This window comes from Scomber japonicus, chromosome 24 (assembly GCF_027409825.1).
Source record: "Scomber japonicus isolate fScoJap1 chromosome 24, fScoJap1.pri, whole genome shotgun sequence".
Taxonomy (NCBI): Eukaryota; Metazoa; Chordata; class Actinopteri; order Scombriformes; family Scombridae; genus Scomber; species Scomber japonicus.
The window spans coordinates 2343563-2364412 of NC_070601.1; the positions used below are offsets into that span (position 1 = coordinate 2343563).

The 20850-nt window shown below is 41.5% G+C and overlaps 3 protein-coding genes across 3 annotated transcripts; all 3 read left to right on the forward strand.

The window, feature by feature from the left end:
- Positions 1-763: 763 nt before the first annotated feature.
- On the forward strand, positions 764-11717 carry LOC128354622 (myc box-dependent-interacting protein 1-like). The gene is made up of 12 exons (XM_053314846.1): positions 764-769; positions 908-1015; positions 4545-4630; positions 5364-5439; positions 5531-5586; positions 5696-5740; positions 6721-6763; positions 7141-7272; positions 8402-8482; positions 10852-10905; positions 11026-11127; positions 11408-11717. Exons 1-12 carry the CDS (start codon positions 764-766, stop codon positions 11507-11509), a joined length of 891 nt encoding a protein of 296 aa, XP_053170821.1. The 3' UTR covers positions 11510-11717.
- Positions 11718-14828: 3111 nt separating this feature from the next.
- Positions 14829-16359, forward strand: LOC128354529 (tubulin alpha-1A chain-like). Its single transcript, XM_053314752.1, has 3 exons — positions 14829-15045; positions 15131-15279; positions 15373-16359. Exons 1-3 carry the CDS (start codon positions 14865-14867, stop codon positions 16342-16344), a joined length of 1302 nt encoding a protein of 433 aa, XP_053170727.1. The 5' UTR covers positions 14829-14864; the 3' UTR covers positions 16345-16359.
- Positions 16360-18891: 2532 nt separating this feature from the next.
- Positions 18892-20510, forward strand: LOC128354534 (tubulin alpha-1A chain-like). Its single transcript, XM_053314756.1, has 3 exons — positions 18892-19092; positions 19296-19444; positions 19527-20510. The coding sequence occupies exons 1-3, from the start codon at positions 18972-18974 to the stop codon at positions 20505-20507; spliced, it is 1251 nt and encodes a 416-aa protein (XP_053170731.1). The 5' UTR covers positions 18892-18971; the 3' UTR covers positions 20508-20510.
- Positions 20511-20850: the final 340 nt, after the last annotated feature.

Here is a 20850-nt window from a genome sequence, read left to right on the forward strand (position 1 = left end):
GACAGATGGAAGGAAGGAGGGAAGAAAAGAAGGACGACGGAAGGACAGATGAAGGGAAGGAAGGACAGATGGAGGACAGATGGAGGGAAGGAAGGAAGGGAGGACGGATGGAGGGAAGGAAGGAAGGAAGGAAGGAAGGAAGGAAGGAAGGAAGGAAAGAAGGAAGGACAAGAACACAGGCAGGAAAGATGGAAGGAAGGAAGGAGATAGAAAGGGAGGAAGGAAAGATGAAGGGAAGGCCAGATGGAAGGAAGGAGGGAAGAAAAGAAGGACGACGGAAGGACAGATGGAGGGAAGGAAGGACAGATGGAGGGAAGGAAGGAAGGAGGGAAGAAAAGAAGGACGACAGAAGGACAGATGGAGGGAAGGAAGGACAGATGGAGGGAAGGAAGGAAGGGAGGACAGATGGAGGGAAGGAAGGACAGATGGAGGGAAGGACAGATGGAAGGAAGGAGGGAAGAAAAGAAGGAAGGAAGGAAGGAAGGAAGGACAAGAACACAGGCAGGAAAGATGGAAGGAAGGAAGGAGATAGGAAGGGAAGGAAGGAAGGAAGGAAGGAGGGAAGGAAGGAAGGAAGGAAGGAAGGAAGGAAAGAAGGAAGGACAAGAACACAGGCAGGAAAGATGGAAGGAAGGAAGGAGATAGAAAGGGAGGAAGGACAGATGGAGGGAAGGAGGGAAGGAAGGAAGTGGGCTGGATTGAACCTCTTGGCAATCATGCAGCTCTGAGACTCTTTATTAAATAGTTTTATCCTTTTATTAATATGTGTGTGTGAACTTGGAAAAGACAAACTGTCTATACGAGAGACAATTAAAATCGTTTAAAACGTTTAATAAAAATATTTATAATTCACAAAAAGATTTTAAACTTTAAACTTTAATAAACTAAACTAAACGTCTTCTAACAGGCTCGTATAGCGAAGCGTGAGAGGAAGATGGTCGACTTCGACAGCGCTCGGCATCACTTCGCCTCCTTACAGAAAGGAAAGAAGAAGGACGAGGCCAAGATCGCCAAGGTGTGTGTGTGTGTGTGTGTGTGTGTGTGTGTGTGTGTGTGTGTGTGTGTGTGTGTGTGTGTGTGTGTGTGTGTGTGTGTGTGTGGATGATGGAGCACAGTGTGTATATGTGTGTTGTATTTTCTGCTCGTATTAAAGGTATTTAAGGTTTTTAAACGGATTTAAGGTGGAATGAGTTAATCTCTGGTGGCGATTATTAATGCATGGATGAGTCATACCACCTTAAATCAGAAAATACAATTCACTGCATCACTATAGTTAGTTTTTATTAATCCTTAATGAAGTAAAACTGCTTGTTAAAGTGTGTTTTTCTCACTTATTAACAAATTAACATGTTTGAGTTTGTTTTGAACTGTTTTTTTTTGTTTGCTTTCCGTCTCCTTTTCTCTCTCTTCCTCTCCTCCTCCTCTTCTTCCTCTTCCTCCTCTCCTCCTCCTCCTCCTCCTCCTCCTCCTCCTCTCTCTCTCCTGCATGGTGTGTGTGGTTAGCCAGCAGCCCTGTTGGAGATGGCGGCTCCCAGCTGGGCTCAGGGTTTGATATCAGCCCACCAGGTGGCTCAGACTAACCTCTCCTTCAACCAGGTGAAAAACTCTGGTTCATCTCTGACTCACCTCCTCACCCCCCCCCCCCCCCCCCGAAATCTCCTCAGGTCCTCCTCACCCCCCCGAAATCTCCTCAGGTCCTCCTCACCCCCCCGAAATCTCCTCAGGTCCTCCTCACCCCTCCGAAATCTCCTCCGGTCCTCCTCAGACTCTCCACACAGGATCAGCAACATGGACAAACCAAGCATTAAAACTTATAATATGCAAATAAGAGATAAAGGATTAAATCATAGGATGCAACAATATAGAATAAAAATCTAGAGAAATATATATATATATATATATATATATATATATATATATATATATATATATATATATATATAGAGAGAGAGAGAGAGAGAGAGAGAGAGAGAGAGAGAGAGAGAGAGAGAGAGAGAGAGAGAGCGGGGACAAGAGGTCGAAGGAGGAGAGAGAGAAAGAAAGAAAGAAAAAGCCCAAGAAGTAGGAGGAAAGAAAGAGGAAAAACAAAAAGTTGAGGGAGGAGGAAAGAAAGAAAGCAGTCAGGTTCCTGATCTCCATGGTAACCAGATGAAATGTAATATTTAGAACAATAGTATTCCATTAGCTTTATTTAATATAAAAGTTATAATGTAAGATCATGCCTAACTAGTTGATATGGTGTTAGGTAGGAAGGAAGGAAGGAAGGAAGGAAGGAAGGAAGGAAGGAAGGATGGATGTAAGATCATGCCAAACTAGTTGATATGGTGTTAGGTAGGAAGGAAGGAAGGAAGGAAGGTAGGAAGGAAGGAAGGATGTAAGATCTTGCCAAACTAGTTGATATGGTGTTAGGTAGGACGGAAGGAAGGAAGGAAGGAAGGAAGGAAGGAAGGAAGGAAGGAAGGAAGGAAGGAAGGAAGGAAGGAAGGATGTAAGATCATGCCAAACTAGTTGATATGGTGTTAGGTAGGAAGGAAGGAAGGTAGGAAGGAAGGAAGGATGTAAGATCATGCCAAACTAGTTGATATGGTGTTAGGTAGGAAGGAAGGAAGGTAGGAAGGAAGGAAGGATGTAAGATCATGCCAAACTAGTTGATATGGTGTTAGGTAGGAAGGAAGGAAGGTAGGAAGGAAGGATGTAAGATCATGCCAAACTAGTTGATATGGTGTTAGGTAGGAAGGAAGGAAGGAAGGAAGGAAGGAAGATCATGCCAAACTAGTTGATATGGTGTTAGGTAGGAAGGAAGGAAGGAAGGAAGGAAGGAAGGAAGGAAGGAAGGAAGGAAGGAAGGAAGGAAGGAAGTAAGATCATGCCAAACTAGTTGATATGGTGTAAGGAAGGAAGGAAGGAAGGAAGGAAGGAAGGATGTAAGATCATGCCAAACTAGTTGATATGGTGTTAGGTAGGAAGGAAGGAAGGAAGGAAGGAAGGAAGGAAGGATGTAAGATCATGCCAAACTAGTTGATATGGTGTTAGGTAGGAAGGAAGGAAGGAAGGAAGGAAGGAAGGAAGGAAGAAAGGAAGGATGTAAGATCATGCCAAACTAGTTGATATGGTGTTAGGTAGGAAGGAAGGAAGGAAGGAAGGAAGGAAGGAAGGAAGGAAGGTGTTTTATTGACTATTTAAAGTTTTTATGGTTACACCACTTAGACATTTTTACCATAATCCTCTAATATATTCTCTCTAAATGGATTAAAAGCAGAAATTTGATGCTGAGTCCACAAAAAAAAGAATATGTGAAGTTATTCATACGTTTATTTTCACATTTTAACCCTTTAAATTTAAACTAACCCCACATGGAGACACTTTAACAGTTTGCTGCTGATCGCGTGTCGAGAGCTTTACTATAATTTGATTCCCATTCAAACACTATTTTCTTTACATTCCTGTTGTGTCAATGGAAGCTTCACATTTGACAGAATCATGTTATTAAACCCTGTGTGTGTTCAGGTTTGTCTGCATGAGTGTGTGCTCATAAAGAAAAACTCAACTTAAAGCTTCCCTCCACTCACACATCTGTCGTTGCTCCTTCAGCCGGATGAAAGGAAGGAAAGTTTCTCTGAGCTCATTAAAAATCAAAATTTAAGACCTCACAGCTAGTTTGGAGCCAATCATGATCCCAATATTCAACTTGGACAAACCTTCATTGGACATTTGACTTTATAGAGGAGGAGACAACATCTTTTATCCAACAGTTAAACCTCTTTAAATTAATATATTTACTATTTATTTAATACATCAGACAGAAAATCAATATTCAAAGCACGTCTGGAGGGAATCTTTAAGTATTTTTGTATTGCTGACACACTAAGTAAAGTGCAGATGTATTGATATTGGAGGGAGGGAGGAAAGGAAGAAGGGAAGAAGGAAGGAAAGGAGTAAGGAGGGAGGGAGGGAGGGAGGAAAGGAGTAAGGAGGGAGGGAGGGAGGAAAGGAGGAAGGGAAGAAGGAAGGAACGGAGTAAGGAGGGAGGGAGGAAGGGAGGAAAGGAGTAAGGAGGGAGGGAGGGAGGGAGGAAAGGAGGAAGGGAAGAAGGAAGGAACGGAGTAAGGAGGGAGGGAGGAAGGGAGGAAAGGAAGAAGGGAAGAAGGAAGGAAAGGAGTAAGGAGGGAGGGAGGGAGGGAGGAAAGGAAGAAGGGAAGAAGGAAGGAAAGGAGTAAGGAGGGAGGGAGGGAGGAAAGGAAGCAGGGAAGAAGGAAGGAAAGGAGTAAGGAGGGAGGGAGGGAGTAAAGGAAGAAGGGAAGAAGGAAGGAAAGGAGTAAGGAGGGAGGGAGGGAGGGAGGAAAGGAGGAAAGGAAGAAGGAAGGAAGGAAGGAAGGGAGGGAGGGGAGAGGAAAGTGCTTTGAATATTGTAGACGCAGCCTCGCAGTGTGAAAATATAAAGAAGTCTCTGGTTTTAGTGAGAAGATGATTGTGTAGTAAAATGTGTGTGTGTGTGTGTGTGTGTGTGTGTGTGTGTGTGTGTGTGTGTGTGTGTGTGTGTGCAGGCGGAGGAGGAGCTTGGTCGAGCTCAGAAGATTTTCGAGGAGCTGAACGTGGAGTTACAAGACGAGCTTCCATCACTGTGGGACAGGTGAGACGATTTACAGATTTAACCTTCCTGTCGTCCTCCCGGGTCAAATTGACCCCGTCTGTTTTGACTGTTCCTTCTTTCCTCCCTTCCTTCTTTCCTTCCTCCCTTCCTCCCTTTTTCTCTTTTTCTTTCATCCCCCCTACCTTCCTCCCTCCTTTCCTTCCTTCTTTCCTCTGTCCTTCTTTCTTTCCTTCCTCCCTTCCCTCCTTCCTCCCTTTTTCTCTTTTTCTTTCATCCCCCCTACGTTCCTCCCTCCTTTCCTTCCTTCTTTCCTTCCTTCCTTCTTTCCTCTGTCCTTCCTCCTATCCTTCCTTCCTTCCTCTTTCCTCCATTTGTTCTTTCCTTTCCTCCCTCCCTTGCTCCTTTCCATCCTCCTTTCCTTCCTTCCTCCATTTCTTCTTTCCTTTCCTCCTGTCCTTCTTTCTTCCTCCCTTCTTCCTTTCCTTCCTTCTTCCTTCCTTTTTCCTCCCTCCCTTCATTCCTTCCTTCCTCCTCTCCTTCCTCCTTTCCTTCCTCCCTTGCATCCTCCCTTCCTTCCTCCTTTCCTTCTTTCTTCCTCCCTTCCATCCTTCCTTCCTTGACTCGAGGACAACAGGAGGGTTAAAATGTATTTATAATGTAGTTTTTAAATAGTTTATATGAGTATAAATGTACAGAATACCTATCAAACTAATATCTTATGCTTTTATTAATTAACATCATGTATTTTTATTGCTATTTTTCCTCATTGCAGTCGTGTTGGCGTCTATGTTAACACATTCCAGGGCATGGCAGGTCATCAGGAGAAGTTCCACAGAGAAATGAGCAAGGTGAGCCGCAGTTAAACCAGTCGAGCCGATCGATCGATGAGTAATTGATCAGCCAGTAATCTTTTATCTGCTCCGTGTGTCTCCTCCTCAGCTCAGCCAAAACCTGAACGACATCATGACCAAACTGGAAGAGCAGCGGCAGATCAAGTAAGTTAACCCGGCAGCCGAGTTTTCATGGTAGATGTGTTTAAAAAAAAGATTAAAACAGATGCAGAACAATTGAGAGTAATGTGCCTCACGTCGCCCCCTAATGCAGAAAAGGTGGTACTGCAGCAGCCACGACAGGAGGCGCTGCTAAGAGGTAACAACCTGCAGCACGAAGGCTGAGTGTGCACGATGTTCACGATCATTTTCACCCAAAGAAAGAGTGAATTTAATTTATTCTGCAGCTATTTAATAACAGCCTCTTTTTAATGCTTAACTCTGCCTGTTTATTTCATGTTTTTATTGTTTGTTTTGAGGTTTTAATTCTTGCTAACAGCACTGTCTATGTGCATGTGTTGCCCTGAATGTTGCTCATTGTCGCCCTCATGTGGACGAAGCTGAGAACTGATGCTCATTATTACTTAACCCTTACATACTGTTTATATTCTCCACCTTTACAGTTTGTTCTCCTCATAAAAAATGTCTATACCAAATGTTGAAGCACAGATGTGTTTAGAAAGCATCAATAGTCGATTTGACTGATTAATAAATGTGATTAAACCTTGATTAACGTTTCAGAGAGCAGCAGAGAGAGTGTATTTTTTAGCTTTTACACCACTAAACAGCTCCTATCACACAATATCATGTCCTATTTTACCTCAGACATGAAAATATAACATAGACATAATGATGGAAATGTTATTTTATATGTAAAGTGTAAAATGAGCAGAGCTTTCTGGAAGTGTGGGGTTTATTGTTGAACCATTAGAGCCATCAGTCTTCACTGCTAAAAAGGAAATCCTCATAACTACTATCTTATTAAAACTATTAACTATTAATTTCACTAAAACACATGGCAATAGATATGGGTCAAATGTGTAGCACCTTTACAAAAGTATAACATTTTAAAATATTTTCATTTTTGTGCATTTTGGGCCACACAAGTCATCAAATTTCAAAGTAAAAGACATTTGTGGTGTTTTTACAAGCTGTCAAATTTGACCGAAACAGAACAGTATGTAAGGGTTAAACTCATTCTGTATGTTTCATGTTCATGTTTCTCTCTCTCCATCTCCTTATCTCCCTATTTTCTTCCTGCTAACTGACTTCTGTCTCTTTTCTGTCTGTTTCTCTCAGCGAGGAAACCAACCACAGCGAGTCGGCCAGCTCACCACCAAAGGTAAAAAACAGAACAAAGCAAAAAAAAAAAAAAAAGTCAGTGTGAATGTTTGAACAAAGTGAAAAAAAGTTGTTTTTTTCAAAGTTGCACCATGAGAATGAGAACTTGAGCTTTGTTGCACCCAAATAAAGATGCAACAAGAAGACAACTGAAGAGGAAGAAGGAACTGATGATGGATTGAAGGCTTTAGTTCACATCAAACATCGGCTGCGTCCGACAATCCTGAAGCCGAATAACACTGAAAAAAACTCCACCATCCGTCCTGTTGTGTGTACTAATCTGCCTCTGTCTGTCTGCCCCCTCACTGCTTCTGCATGCCTGCCTGTGTGTGTGTGTTTTGTGTGTTTTGTGTGATTTAACCCCTGCTGGTGGTGCAGAAAGCCGGGCCTCCACCCAGCCGGCCTCCGCCCAGACTGACGCCGTCCCCGGACCTGCGGCAGCAGCAGCAAGTCCTGGACGAGGCTTCGGCGCCTGACAGTAACACAAACTCCTCTGCCACAACGCCACAGGTCAGACTGACTGTTACTATAGCAACATACTGGACTTTTATAACTTTAATAGAGATTTTAGAAAGCAGAGGGGCAAAAATACAAGAATAGAAGTTTAGTTGACAAGGTTTGAACATATATATTAGAAGAACTGATCTTAGGAGTTAGTGTCGGGTTATTAGATATATTAATACTTATTTTATCAGTTATAGTATAATGATAATAATAATAATAATCTTTAAAAACAGTGTCGCAAGGTGCTTTACAAGGCAGCAGCAAGTGTGATAGTATGGGATAAAACTGTGCTATAAAACAGGAAATGGATAAAATAAAAATAGATAAAGATGAAACTCATCTAAAATCTAAATCTCCAATAAATCTCCAATAAAAGTATGTGTTGAGAAGAGATTTGAAGGAGATTACAAGCAGTAGACCTCTGCCCAAAGATGTCAACATACAGACTGGCGCATAGGGTATTAAAAGATCAAAAATGTAGCAGGGGGCAAGACCATGAAGTGTGAGGAGTTAAATAATCAATAAAATCTTAAAATCTATCCTACTTACAACATACTTGGAGCCAGTGTAAAGATGCTGAAGCCACCTCAATCAAGACTGGCAGCAACAGCAGAGAGTTACAGACAAAGAGAAGATAAAAATGGTAGTAATAAATAAGAGCAGACTTTATTGCACATGCCGGCACATTTGAGGTACATACAGAGTATATGCTATTTATGGCTCTACAGAGACAGTGTAAATTATATAAAAGTGAATTCACCACCCTAAAAACAAAGGAGTATGAGATTCAAGCTACTAGTATGTTTCCAAAATTGCTGTTGTTAAGATGTTTTTCCAGTTTTAAAGTTCTTAAATCGTCTTCAAACTGAATTTTAGAGGTGAAAGGACGCAAATTTGATGAAAACTAGAACAAATCTCTCTTTACACAGTCAGGTCTGTTAATGTACAAAAACACATCAGCAGACAAGATGACGGAGAATCTGAACTCTTGACCTTTTGTAAACATACTTTTTTAATGTCTGCTAATCTAAAAAGCTCCAGTTTGCCGAATGTGACGCTTCACATCTATTCCTGGATGGTAAACCCTCCTAATATGAGTGTGTGTGTGTGTGTGTGTTCATGTGTGTGTGTGGAGCAGTGTGAGCCCTGGTCAGGGGTGAGCCTGCTGGATTGGGATCTGGAGGTATTCCAGCCCGTCACTTTTCCAGTTCCCGAGGTGGGTGGGTGTGTGTGGAGGCCAAAGGTCAGAGATGAAGGGTTGAAGACTGTGTTTACACTGAGTTTAAAGCAAGGTGCTAATTATATTTCAAGTCACTCCGAACCTCTTAAAACCAAACAGGGTTCAGAGTGTTTAAACAAAACTTTTGCAGGGTCAAAAAATACTCACCTTGGTGTTTAGACCTCAAAGTTTCAGGCTTTGAATCCTCAGAAGTGCAGTTATACTTTAAGTTCCCAAAGGTATTTAAATTAAAGGGACTGTGCAAAGAGCATGACTGAACATTGTGACAGGAAGCAGAACTACAGCTAAGTAAAATGTGTTAAAAGTCGTGTACGGTTAAACAGCAGCAGTTTTTATCTAATTCCACTTCTGTTTTTTTTAATTTATTCTCAAGATTAAACTCTTAAATTCTGTATGTACTTTTGGTTATTATTGAAATGAATTGTACCAAATCTATAGTGTTATATTACTTTGAGATATTTTGGGGAAGTTGTGCATATTTTTCTAGCTGTTCATTGTGAAATCGTGCAGAAATCCCATTTTACACTCGATGTAAACACAGTCGCTGGTGTCTGAGGCTGAGGATGCATGTGTGTGTTATATCAGGAAATAACCCTCTCCTTTTTTTTCGATTCTAATTTATTGCATGGTTTTTCTACACGCATTCAGCCTCACTTTTGCATGTTTGTTTTCTTGACACTAATAAGTTGATCAGACTAATAGATGATGGTGATTGATAAGCTCTAAAGGATAAAGGAGATAATAAAGGAGCAGCAGTCGTGTGTTTTTTTGGTGTTTTTCTTCAGGACTCTTTAGCTGAATTTAGCTTTTGTGGTGATTTACTGTCATTTTTTGGATTTTGCAACCTTGTAATGTTGTGCAGCAACTGTCTTAGCCTGAATTTTATCATAGTGGAGTCAAAAAGTATCTTAAAATGACACTGAGAAGACATACAGTATCTCTTAGTTTGATGAAACAGTGCAGATAAATGGTGGTAAAAGACTTCTCTCAACATCTATTCAGTTAAATTATGTGCAGATTTGTTGTGATTATAATTATAATTGTCAATTAATCACCATTTGTGTGAATTCTTATGAATGCTTTGACATTATATGACACATTTGTTTTGAAATGTATTCAAAGTTCAATATTTTCTGCAATTAAAGGCTCTACTAGTTAAGGTTTTTATGTCATTTTGTACTTTACTCCAACAAAGAAGAGCAAGAGTATCGTAATCAACATTAATTCAGATTTTACTTTAACTTACCCTTTTTTGTATCTTTCGTTGTTTTGGTGTTCATGATTTTAAAGCTTTATTGACATATGCACACAGACCAAATTGTAGTTTACTGCCCTCATGCTTAAAAATATTTAAAGAAAGAAATCTAAAATACAAAACAAGTATAGAAACAAATACTAGTCCAGATATTTCTTAAACTGAAAAGTAATTTATCTATAAATAACTTGGTGAATTATACTGATTGAATTCCTTTGTAACAAACAGTGAATTCATGTTTGATGTGAGGTTAAAGTCTTTGACGAAGGCTTTTTTCACATTTTCACTGTACGTGGTTTCTTGTCTCTTACTGCCCTCCGGAAGGCGCCATCATGGGACTCATGGGTAAGACTGGGTTCATCTGTTTCACAGTCTTAAAGGAGAAAAAGCCTCTTAAACTTTATTTTATGGACTGCTTTTTTCTTTTTATCAACACCTCCTTCCTTTTGGCTTTATGACACCCGACACAACCCCTGGGTCGTGCCCTTTATTACACACTTCTACCAACCCATCTGCTCCTCTGGCTTTCGCCAATACATCCTCCTCCCATCCGTCCACTTACCCTTCCCCCGGCCTCCAAACCCACCACACCAAACCTCCCCCCTCCCCCGGGCCTTGTAGCGAGAGCAAACCCCCGCAGATGAAGAACCACAGCCTGATTATGATGATGAAGTGTACCCAGAAGAGGCTCAGGGTAGCTGGGATCAAAACGCCCAGAGCTGGGAGGAAGAAGAGACGGATCAGGGCCAGGAAAGCTGGAGTGACGGCGCCGCCGTTGCCGCCCAGTCGTACACCGAGCCCAACTGGGAGGACGATGGCGACCAAGTGGGACAGGGTGGCTGGGACGATGATGGAGAGGCCCAGGTAGAGTCGGGTGGAGAGGGAGGAAAGTCAGACCTCAGGGGTTTTGAATGACGCTCAGGGTAACGCCTGGGATTCAAGGATCTCTCAAATTTCGATGAAAGACACAAAAATCCCCCTTTCTTTCTGATGTTTTCACCCCTTTTTTGCCAGCTACAGTAACCACTTTGTTGGACTTCCTTAATAACACACCTGGGCTTTTTTGTTGTGTGCTTATTTCCTTTCACAGAGCGCGGTGACCAATGGCTCCGATGGCGAAGTCCCTCCAGGATTCATCTACAAGGTGAGACTAAAGAGTAGACATATAAATAAATACTCTAGGTTTTCAACAATGATATGCACTTCATTGCTTTACAGAGTTCATATGCAGGTTCCATATTCAATAAAAACCTTGTGTCTGTAGGTAAAAGCAGTACATGATTATGCTGCCACTGACGGTGATGAGCTAGAGCTGAAGATGGGAGATATTTTGCTGGTTGTGGCCTTTGATAACCCAGATGAACAGGTCAGTGACAGTATCTGTATTTACATTTTGAATTATTGTTTAAATACCTGTGTGTTTGACTTATCCTAAAAGAAAAATATCCGTTCCTCTCTATCTTCTGTAAGTTTTCGTAGCCTTTATTCAGTACTACAAACGTCAGGTGGTTGTTTTTAATTGTTGTGATCTCGTAATCTTCGTCCTAATGCTGCTCCACCTGTAGCTCCATCTGTTTGAGAGAACTGGCTATTTTATTATTTTATTGTTATTTAAATCTAAAACTTTATATTCTGTCTTTCTGCAGGATGATGGCTGGCTCATGGGTGTGAATGAGACTCACTGGTTGCAGCATAAAGATATTTCAGCCAAAGGCGTTTTCCCCGAGAACTTTACCCAGAAGGTTTGAGGTTAATGCCACGTTAAGATTCTTCCCCTTTTCCTCTGCCCCAAACTCTTCAGATATCCTATTTGGGGAAGACACAGTTGAATGATCGCTAAATGTCTATCTATACATCAAAATGATCAGAAATGAGCACTGAAATACTAAAACTGCTACGACTATAATATCAAATGTATGTGCAGTTGAAAACAGACTCTTAAGTGATCTCATTAACACATTTACATTAAAATGAGAGTTAAAATTTAATGATTATAAAGAAGTCTCTTTGGCCCCGACCTATAACCTTGTGCTAAATGATGCACAATCTAAAAAGTTTGAGTATGACGATCCAAATTATGCACCCAAAATGACTATAATGACCCATAACTTACCAATTACCAACAAAACACATCAACAGTGTGTTAGTAATATCTGAAAATGAGATTTAAGTCATGGATGTACTGTATGAATGTCAAAATATTTTATGTTGTGTATTGTCATCGGTTTTTTGAAAGAAAAAAAACTGTTTTGGGAACTTTTCACAGTTCCTTGCATGAAACATATAATTGTATCGTCATTTACTTTGTAACACAACAAACACTGTGACACCAGGTTTGGATAAACGTGGAATCGCTTATGAAATGTGGCTGTGACTGTCTGAAAAATGCAGGTGTCCTAGACTAATGCCCTGAGGAACACCGCAAATATGAAACAGTATGTTTGTAGGGCTTTGCCTTGCATTATCAAAATCTTTTACAGTGGGATTTTAGGATTGTCAAAGGGAACAGTAGTTTTTCATTTATTTTATCGGCCATTTTGAAGACAGAACTTTGATGTGTGGCTTAAGTTTTCTAATGCACATATGGTTTTATTTTTGAGTCATCTTTTCATTGACGGATGACATGCAAAAACCTTATCATCCAACACAGCTGCTGATTTTTTTTTTTCCTTCATCGTCTTTAATTACCGCTATTTATGACTATTTACCACTGATTTAGATGCTGTACTCTTGAGACAAGACATGTATGTTATTTGACTCTTTCTAAACTTTTTTTTTGGATTTGAGTTTGAATCTCTGTGCTCTTTCTGACTGGACCTTCTTTTCCTATTTTAAGTATAACATTGGATCAGATCTGGAGATGCATTTTATTTTATTATTGTTTATTTCCAGTAAAAATACAAGTTTAGAATGCATTCTGTGAGTCCATTACTGCAACGTAATTGGCTATGTGAAAGACTGAGGTGAAAGTATATCAAATTTAAACATTTGTCTGGTTTAAAATTTTGACCCAAACCCTAACCCTGTCATCAAGAGTAGTTAATGTCTCAACAAATAACCTGCAGAAAAACCAAAGTTAAATTGAAAAATATTTAAAATGATGAACAATGAAGCAGTCTATGTGGTAACTAATGCACCATCTGTTGGATCAAGTCAGTGTCATTAAAGATGAATGAAACAACATGTGCTGTGTCACTGAGTGATGTGTCCCACCTTTTTACTTTATTCTGATACATACAAATTGATATATTGTAAAGGATGTAATCACTTATTCAACTTATTATATTGTTTTTTAACGTTAAGTTTTACACCCAAACTTATAATAAGGTAGACTAGTGAAAAAAGCTTTTATGTCTTTATACCACTGCTATTGATCCATCATACAACACCAGGTGGCACTGTGGTCAGGATTCAGTTTCTCTGTTTTGCAGGTCTGCTTTATCACCAATAAAAGTTTTATAGGATCAGGTTGAAGTTAATTTGAGGCCATGCTTACAACTCATCAGATCCTCTGCACACCATGGTCATGTCTTCAATGCACAACAACCAGCTTTAGAAAAAATGAACTTTGTTAAATGTAACCCAATTTTATTATACTGAACTGAGTCCGTGTATGAGTTTAGTTTCAGTTCCCAAACATGCACATAAACTTCCTTCCATGCTGGAAACAGGCCTTGCTGTTCTGTAAATTCATAGTGCTGCTGACATTTTGAGCTTCAGACCAGCAACCACAGTGTGACCTTCACTGTCTCTGTCACAACAGGACACCCAATCATGTGGAAAACACAACAGAGCAGCCCAGCCGGGCCTTGTGGAGGGGGGGGGGGACAGGGGAGGGGAGGCTGCTTCCTCTACTGCAACAATGGGTCAAACAGCAGTAAAGGAGGAAACAGGTCTTATTATAGTTACATTCTGTTTCATTATAACCAACCAATTTCCCCATTTTCTAGTGTTATTGCTAGTTATCTTTACTTTAATTCACATAGACGTTGCAATACAACTACACATTTACCACTATCCATGCAGCAGTGTTTTAGAGATTTTAATGTTTAAGAAAATTACTTATTAGACTCTTAAATCTACACTGAAGTCATTTTAACAATGCAGCATCTCACCACTTGGTTGGACTTTGAGTTTTTGCACATAACAGTTATGTCAACACATTTGTCTATGTTTCCATATTCAAATTAATATTACAGAGCTGCATGCAACTGAACAATCCATTACCACATCATGATACTCGGTCTATGTTGTTTTTTAAAAAACAATAATTTAGATATATACTCCTGAAATCGATCTACATAAGGTTACTGGCTAACTATTTTGGTAATCAACTAATAATTTTGAGTAATTTTTTTGGTTCTTGCATCTAAAATGTGAATAAGATCTGGTTTCTTTGGTCTTCTTTGATGAAATCAGCAGAATTAATACTGCATTAGATTACTGATCTGTTCACAGGCTATGAGAAAGACTATACACTACTATGTTTGGATACAAACATTCTTTTAACGCAGTCTTGTTGACAGACTCTGGTAGATCTCCATGGAGGTCTTAGACCTTCTTAGAGCCTTGACTTCATTAATCTCTGAGTGCTTCACAAACACTAAAACAATGTACTGTTTGCTTGGCTGCCTTTGACTTAAATGAGTCCTACATGCCATACATGGGGGTCAGGGTTATATATTATCTTGGTGTGGGACGAGGGGTTATTGATGTGTGGTGAAGCATGTTTGCACAATGTGTTCCACAGCTGAATTATTGGCTTTTCACCCTCAGCTAAACCCAGTTAACCCAACATTTATCAACAACAAGGCCTGTTACCATAGAGTTTCAAGGAGCTATAAGTACCAGGGAAGTCTTCGGAGACAGTCAGCTGCAGATTCCTTTTGCTGATTCTCAACGTCAGCAGCAGGAAACCATAATTATGGTAAGTTTGAACTGTTTTGCACCTTTAAATCTCTTATTTTTGCTTTCTTCACAAATTATGAAGAATACTTAAATGTGCAATGTCATTCTTTCATGTACTGCAATCCAACATGACCCCTTTCTATACTTGCCCAGCGTGAATGCCTCTCTGTCCATGTCGGTCAAGCTGGTGTCCAAATGGGCAATGCCTGCTGGGAGCTGTACTGTCTGGAGCACGGCATCCAGCCGGATGGTCAGATGCCCAGTGACAAGACCATCGGAGGTGGAGATGACTCCTTTAACACCTTCTTCAGTGAGACTGGAGCTGGCAAACATGTTCCCAGAGCCGTCTTTGTGGATTTAGAGCCAACAGTCATTGGTGAGATTTTATTTTCTGATGCTAGTTCAGTGTTGGGCTGTATTTGGGAACCATTGATTTTATTGTTAATATTTCCTGATTGCAGATGAGGTTCGCACAGGAACCTACCGCCAGCTCTTTCACCCTGAGCAGCTGATCACTGGAAAGGAAGATGCCGCCAACAACTACGCCAGAGGTCACTACACCATTGGCAAGGAGATAATTGACCTGGTTCTTGACAGGACCCGTAAACTGGTGAGACTGCCCTGCAATACCTTCACATTTCAACTCAGAGCGTAATCAAGAATGATTCTAATAAAGATTATGTCAACTCTTGATTTTCTGCAGGCTGATCAGTGCACAGGGCTCCAGGGTTTCCTCATCTTCCACTCCTTTGGAGGAGGAACCGGCTCTGGCTTCACCTCTCTGCTGATGGAGCGTCTCTCTGTTGACTACGGCAAGAAGTCCAAGCTGGAGTTTGCAGTTTACCCAGCTCCCCAGGTGTCCACAGCAGTGGTGGAGCCCTACAACTCCATCCTGACCACCCACACCACTCTGGAGCACTCTGACTGCGCCTTCATGGTTGACAACGAAGCCATTTACGACATCTGCCGCAGAAACCTAGACATTGAACGTCCCACCTACACCAACCTCAACAGGCTGATTGGACAGATTGTCTCCTCCATCACCGCCTCCCTGCGATTTGACGGAGCCTTGAATGTGGACCTGACAGAGTTCCAGACCAACTTGGTGCCCTACCCTCGTATCCACTTCCCTCTGGTCACCTACGCCCCAGTTATCTCAGCAGAGAAGGCCTACCATGAGCAGCTATCTGTAGCAGAAATAACCAATGCCTGCTTCGAACCAGCCAATCAGATGGTTAAATGTGATCCTCGCCATGGCAAATACATGGCTTGCTGCCTGCTGTACCGTGGTGATGTGGTGCCCAAAGAGGTCAACTCTGCCATTGCCACCATCAAAACAAAGCGCACCATCCAGTTTGTGGACTGGTGTCCCACAGGCTTCAAGGTGGGCATCAACTACCAGCCTCCCACTGTGGTTCCTGGAGGAGACCTGGCCAAGGTACAGAGGGCTGTGTGCATGCTGAGTAATACCACTGCTGTTGCTGAGGCATGGGCTCGTCTCGACCACAAGTTTGACCTGATGTACGCCAAGAGGGCCTTTGTCCACTGGTATGTAGGAGAGGGGATGGAGGAGGGAGAGTTCTCAGAGGCCAGAGAGGACATGGCTGCTCTGGAGAAAGATTATGAAGAGGTTGGAACTGACAGCATTGGGGATGAAGGAGAGGAAGAGTACTGACAGCTTTAGACATAATAACACATCCAAAGAAGAATATTCAGTACTCACACAAATAAAGCATGATTATATTTCAATTGTAGCAAAACTTCACCAATAGTCATTTATTTTACACTGCAAAACAAGAATATTACACCAAAAATAAAGATAACCATGACCATTTGTCTGCTTTATTTGTGCTAAAATGTGTCAGAAAGATAACTAAATTCTGTCTGGTAACAATGAGAGTTGGAATGTTGCAACCACCATCTACCTAGTGTGTGCTGATGATTAGTTTCTCCCTTTAGCTCTGCGTGTACTACAGCAACAAGAGTATTTGCCACTGAATGCAATGCACACACACCTCTTTGAACAACTGCTTGCCTCTTGACATCAGCTGACATCCGAGAGCAAACAAGGCCCAAGGAAATAGTAACTAGGGAAACTAAATGGGAGCGTGTTCTGGCAGTCGTTACTTGGCAGTTGCAAGCATTGTTTAAAATTATGTCACTAGGGTTACCTTCAGACGCTAAGGTGAAACATTTAACAACCACCTGAACTCATACAATGGTGTAAACTGATAGACACAATAGTTTGTTTTTTTTAATCACCAACATGTCACTCTTGTCATGAAGAAAATACCTCTGAAACAGCATTATTTGGCTCTTTAAAGCACTTTGATCAAACAATGCCCATTCAGTATCTGGTGAGAGTCTGTCAAAATCATTCTTGTGGAGGAAATTCCTTGGGAGTTACTTATATAAACACATCATATATAATCCTTTGTAAATCTTTAGCTTGAGGTATTGCATGCATCCAGCCAGCTCTGTACAAACACCAAGCTTCTTTTCTGTTTCTTTGAAAAGTGCTGACAACACTGTTTGGAAATATTCATCACATGCACCTGTGCTCTTAACCTCCTCGAAAGAAGCGTTGATCTCAGATGTCACCTGCCTTTGAGAGAAGTGTGCTCTGATGTGTTGCCCAGGTGCCCGGCTATCTTTGCATAGCAAATGAATCTGTACCAAAGTGGTGATGCAACAGTGATCTGTAACAAAAGCCTATTCAGGTCACTCTAGGGAGGGATCCGTTTTCTTTCCTCTGTGAGCTTAGCGAATGTGCAGCGTTAACAGAGCCCACTCTTAATTTGAACAGTGCTCTGTTAAATTCAACTAAGCAATTCCTTTGGAGGCTAAATCCACTTATGGAGGATCATGAGTTTTATCCAATATCAGGCAAAAATAAGGCAACTACTATCACCAACTTGTTGAAGCCACCTTAAACAATGTGAAACCCTACCTGCTGACTTATTGTAAACTGTTCTACACAAGAAAAACTAACACGCCCTCAGTGTAAAAACATGAAACTTGAAGAGAGTATGTGTCATATTTCACAGCTAGTCAGGTTATTGTTGGTGGTTACTCATGTGTGTAACAAAAGCCGTTGTCCCTTAGATCTGTGCAGGGGAGCATACCAGTTGAATTTCTTTTTTGTGCTCTTCCTCCTCCTCTGGTGTTTGCTACTCTGGCTCCTCCAGTTACCACAACATGCCAGTCTGTTGCCTAGTGATGCTGCACTATAAAGCAGCTTAGTGTACTTGTACCTGACACAACATCCCCAACCACTCATCTCAGGTGAACAAGGGACTGCTTTAAGAGACGAAAACATGGTGAGAACCACTTTTATCTTATGTTTTAGCTCCATACATGAATTATGTGGGTGGAAAAACACAGAAGTATAGACTTAGTAGGTGTGGATATATTGTGTGGTTTCAGGTGGTCTCTGTTTGGTAATGACAGCTGAAGAGGCAGTTTGATGATAAAAAATAAAACTTCTCCATGCATTTTTGTGACAAGACTTCCATTTATATGTATGTAAAAAAAAACAAGCTGGACACCTGCTGCAATTTAAAGCTGCAAACATGATCTTATCATGTAATTCTGCTGTAAATTTACAACCCTTCAATTTTTAATGTTCTTCCTACTTACTGAAAGTGAGACACACATATAGATGTTTTTTTAAGATATTCCAGTAACTAATTTTGAATATACTGTGTGTTGAATGGTACAATCCCTCCGGATAAACTCAGTTACTAGATGTTAAAGGGTCAAGTAACAGCTTCTCACTTTGGGGAAATACACTTTAGTGCTGCGTTAAACACACAATCTTAATGACATTTTCGTTGAGACTGCTGTTGCTGATTAGGATGAACTGGTCTCTTCTGATACCAATATTTTTTTCCTACGTTTAAAATCTGTATACCTCTCTGTGTGGAACTCATTGGGATCATTTTTATGAAAGGTAACATGAGACCAGAAATTGCTGTGGTGCTTAAACCTGAGTTGTCGGCCTGCCATGACTTAATGAATGTAACTGATAGTAGAAACACTGAATAATGACAATGACAAACTGTTTTTAAGTGGATTGGTCATACCTGGCAAATACCTGTCATCTAGTACTTAGTATTAATTGGTGTTTTCTTTAATAAGAGAAGTATAGAATAGTAGTGTGTAAGTAGTTCCTCATATCTGAACCACTTGGTCTTGCAGCGTGAATGTATCTCTGTCCACGTTGGCCAAGCCGGAGCTCAGATAGGCAATGCATGCTGGGAGCTTTACTGTCTGGAGCACGGCATCCAGCCGGATGGTCAGATGCCCAGTGACAAGACCATCGGAGGTGGAGACGACTCCTTCAACACCTTCTTCAGTGAGACTGGAGCTGGCAAACATGTTCCCAGAGCCGTCTTTGTGGATTTAGAGCCAACAGTCATTGGTAAGGTCATAGGACGTTATTGAAAGTTAATAAATAATAATAAAATTAATAACTGATAATAAATTGTGATATTTTCTTTGTGACATTTTATTACCTGAATCCTTAGCATTCTGTACATAACATAAAAGTATTCTAACTGGTCCTCTAACGGTGAACTGGATTTGCAGATGTTTGATTGCATTGTTAATGTTTCCCAATTTCAGATGAAGTCCGCACAGGAACTTACCGTCAGCTTTTCCACCCTGAGCAGCTGATCACTGGAAAGGAAGACGCCGCCAACAACTACGCCAGAGGTCACTACACCATTGGCAAGGAGATAATCGACCTGGTTCTTGACAGGATTCGTAAACTGGTGAGATTGCCTTGGCAATAGTTTAATATTTCAGTTTAGATTGTAATCAGTAAAGGTGTACAGATGTATCTTTTCCCTGCAGGCTGATCAGTGCACAGGTCTTCAGGGTTTCCTCATATTCCACTCCTTTGGAGGAGGAACCGGCTCTGGCTTCACCTCCCTGCTGATGGAGCGTCTCTCTGTCGACTATGGCAAGAAGTCCAAGTTGGAGTTTGCCATCTATCCAGCTCCCCAGGTGTCCACAGCAGTGGTGGAGCCCTACAACTCCATCCTGACCACCCACACCACTCTGGAGCATTCTGACTGCGCCTTCATGGTTGACAACGAGGCCATTTATGACATCTGCCGCAGGAACCTGGACATCGAACGTCCCACCTACACCAACCTCAACAGGCTGATTGGACAGATTGTCTCCTCCATCACCGCCTCCCTGCGCTTTGACGGAGCCTTGAATGTGGACCTGACAGAGTTCCAGACCAACCTGGTGCCGTACCCTCGTATCCACTTCCCTCTGGCCACCTACGCCCCTGTTATCTCAGCAGAGAAGGCCTACCATGAGCAGCTGTCTGTAGCAGAAATAACCAACGCCTGCTTTGAGCCCGCCAATCAGATGGTTAAATGTGATCCTCGCCATGGCAAGTACATGGCCTGCTGCCTGCTATTCCGTGGTGATGTGGTGCCAAAAGATGTCAACTCTGCCATTGCTACAATCAAAACAAAGCGCACCATCCAGTTTGTGGACTGGTGCCCCACAGGCTTCAAGGTGGGCATCAACTACCAGCCTCCCACTGTGGTTCCTGGAGGAGACCTGGCCAAGGTACAGAGGGCTGTGTGCATGCTGAGCAACACCACCGCCATTGCTGAGGCCTGGGCTCGTCTCGACCACAAGTTTGACCTGATGTACGCCAAGAGGGCCTTCGTCCACTGGTACGTAGGAGAGGGCATGGAGGAGGGAGAGTTCTCAGAGGCCAGAGAGGACATGGCTGCCCTGGAGAAGGATTATGAAGAGGTGGGAACCGACAGCATCGGGGATGAAGGAGAGGAAGAGGGGGAGGAATATTAAGTTTGAAATTATCAAAGAAACACAACACTGATTGGGCTTGTTTTAGGTCTTAGTATGCTTCAAACAAACTAGGTCATACATTGGTTGTCTGGCCACATCTATAGGCAAAGGTGTTACCTGTTCCACCCAAATTCTGCTCCTGGAAAGGGAATTTTAGTTACTGCTGGATGACCCAACAAAGCCGTTCATTTATAGCATACTGAAGCTTTTTATTGCCACTTATGCTCATTGTCTTATGGCATTAAGATTGTAAAAAAGTACATTTAATTAAATGTTTAAAATTATATTTCATTGTGTTCTGATTGTCAGTACTGTTTAAGTGCTCATTAATGCTTTGTCCCTG

Coding starts and splice junctions, on each gene's coding strand:
- LOC128354622 (XM_053314846.1), top strand. Junction 4,631..5,363: donor CTTCCATCACTGTGGGACAG/GTGAGACGATTT, acceptor TCCTCATTGCAG/TCGTGTTGGCGTCTATGTTA. Junction 5,741..6,720: donor ACAGGAGGCGCTGCTAAGAG/GTAACAACCTGC, acceptor TGTTTCTCTCAG/CGAGGAAACCAACCACAGCG.
- LOC128354529 (XM_053314752.1), top strand. CDS start 14,865: ATGGGCAATGCCTGCTGGGAGCTGTACTGTCTGGAGCACGGCATCCAG. Junction 15,046..15,130: donor TTTAGAGCCAACAGTCATTG/GTGAGATTTTAT, acceptor TCCTGATTGCAG/ATGAGGTTCGCACAGGAACC. Junction 15,280..15,372: donor TTGACAGGACCCGTAAACTG/GTGAGACTGCCC, acceptor GATTTTCTGCAG/GCTGATCAGTGCACAGGGCT.
- LOC128354534 (XM_053314756.1), top strand. CDS start 18,972: ATGCCCAGTGACAAGACCATCGGAGGTGGAGACGACTCCTTCAACACC. Junction 19,093..19,295: donor TTTAGAGCCAACAGTCATTG/GTAAGGTCATAG, acceptor TCCCAATTTCAG/ATGAAGTCCGCACAGGAACT. Junction 19,445..19,526: donor TTGACAGGATTCGTAAACTG/GTGAGATTGCCT, acceptor TTTTCCCTGCAG/GCTGATCAGTGCACAGGTCT.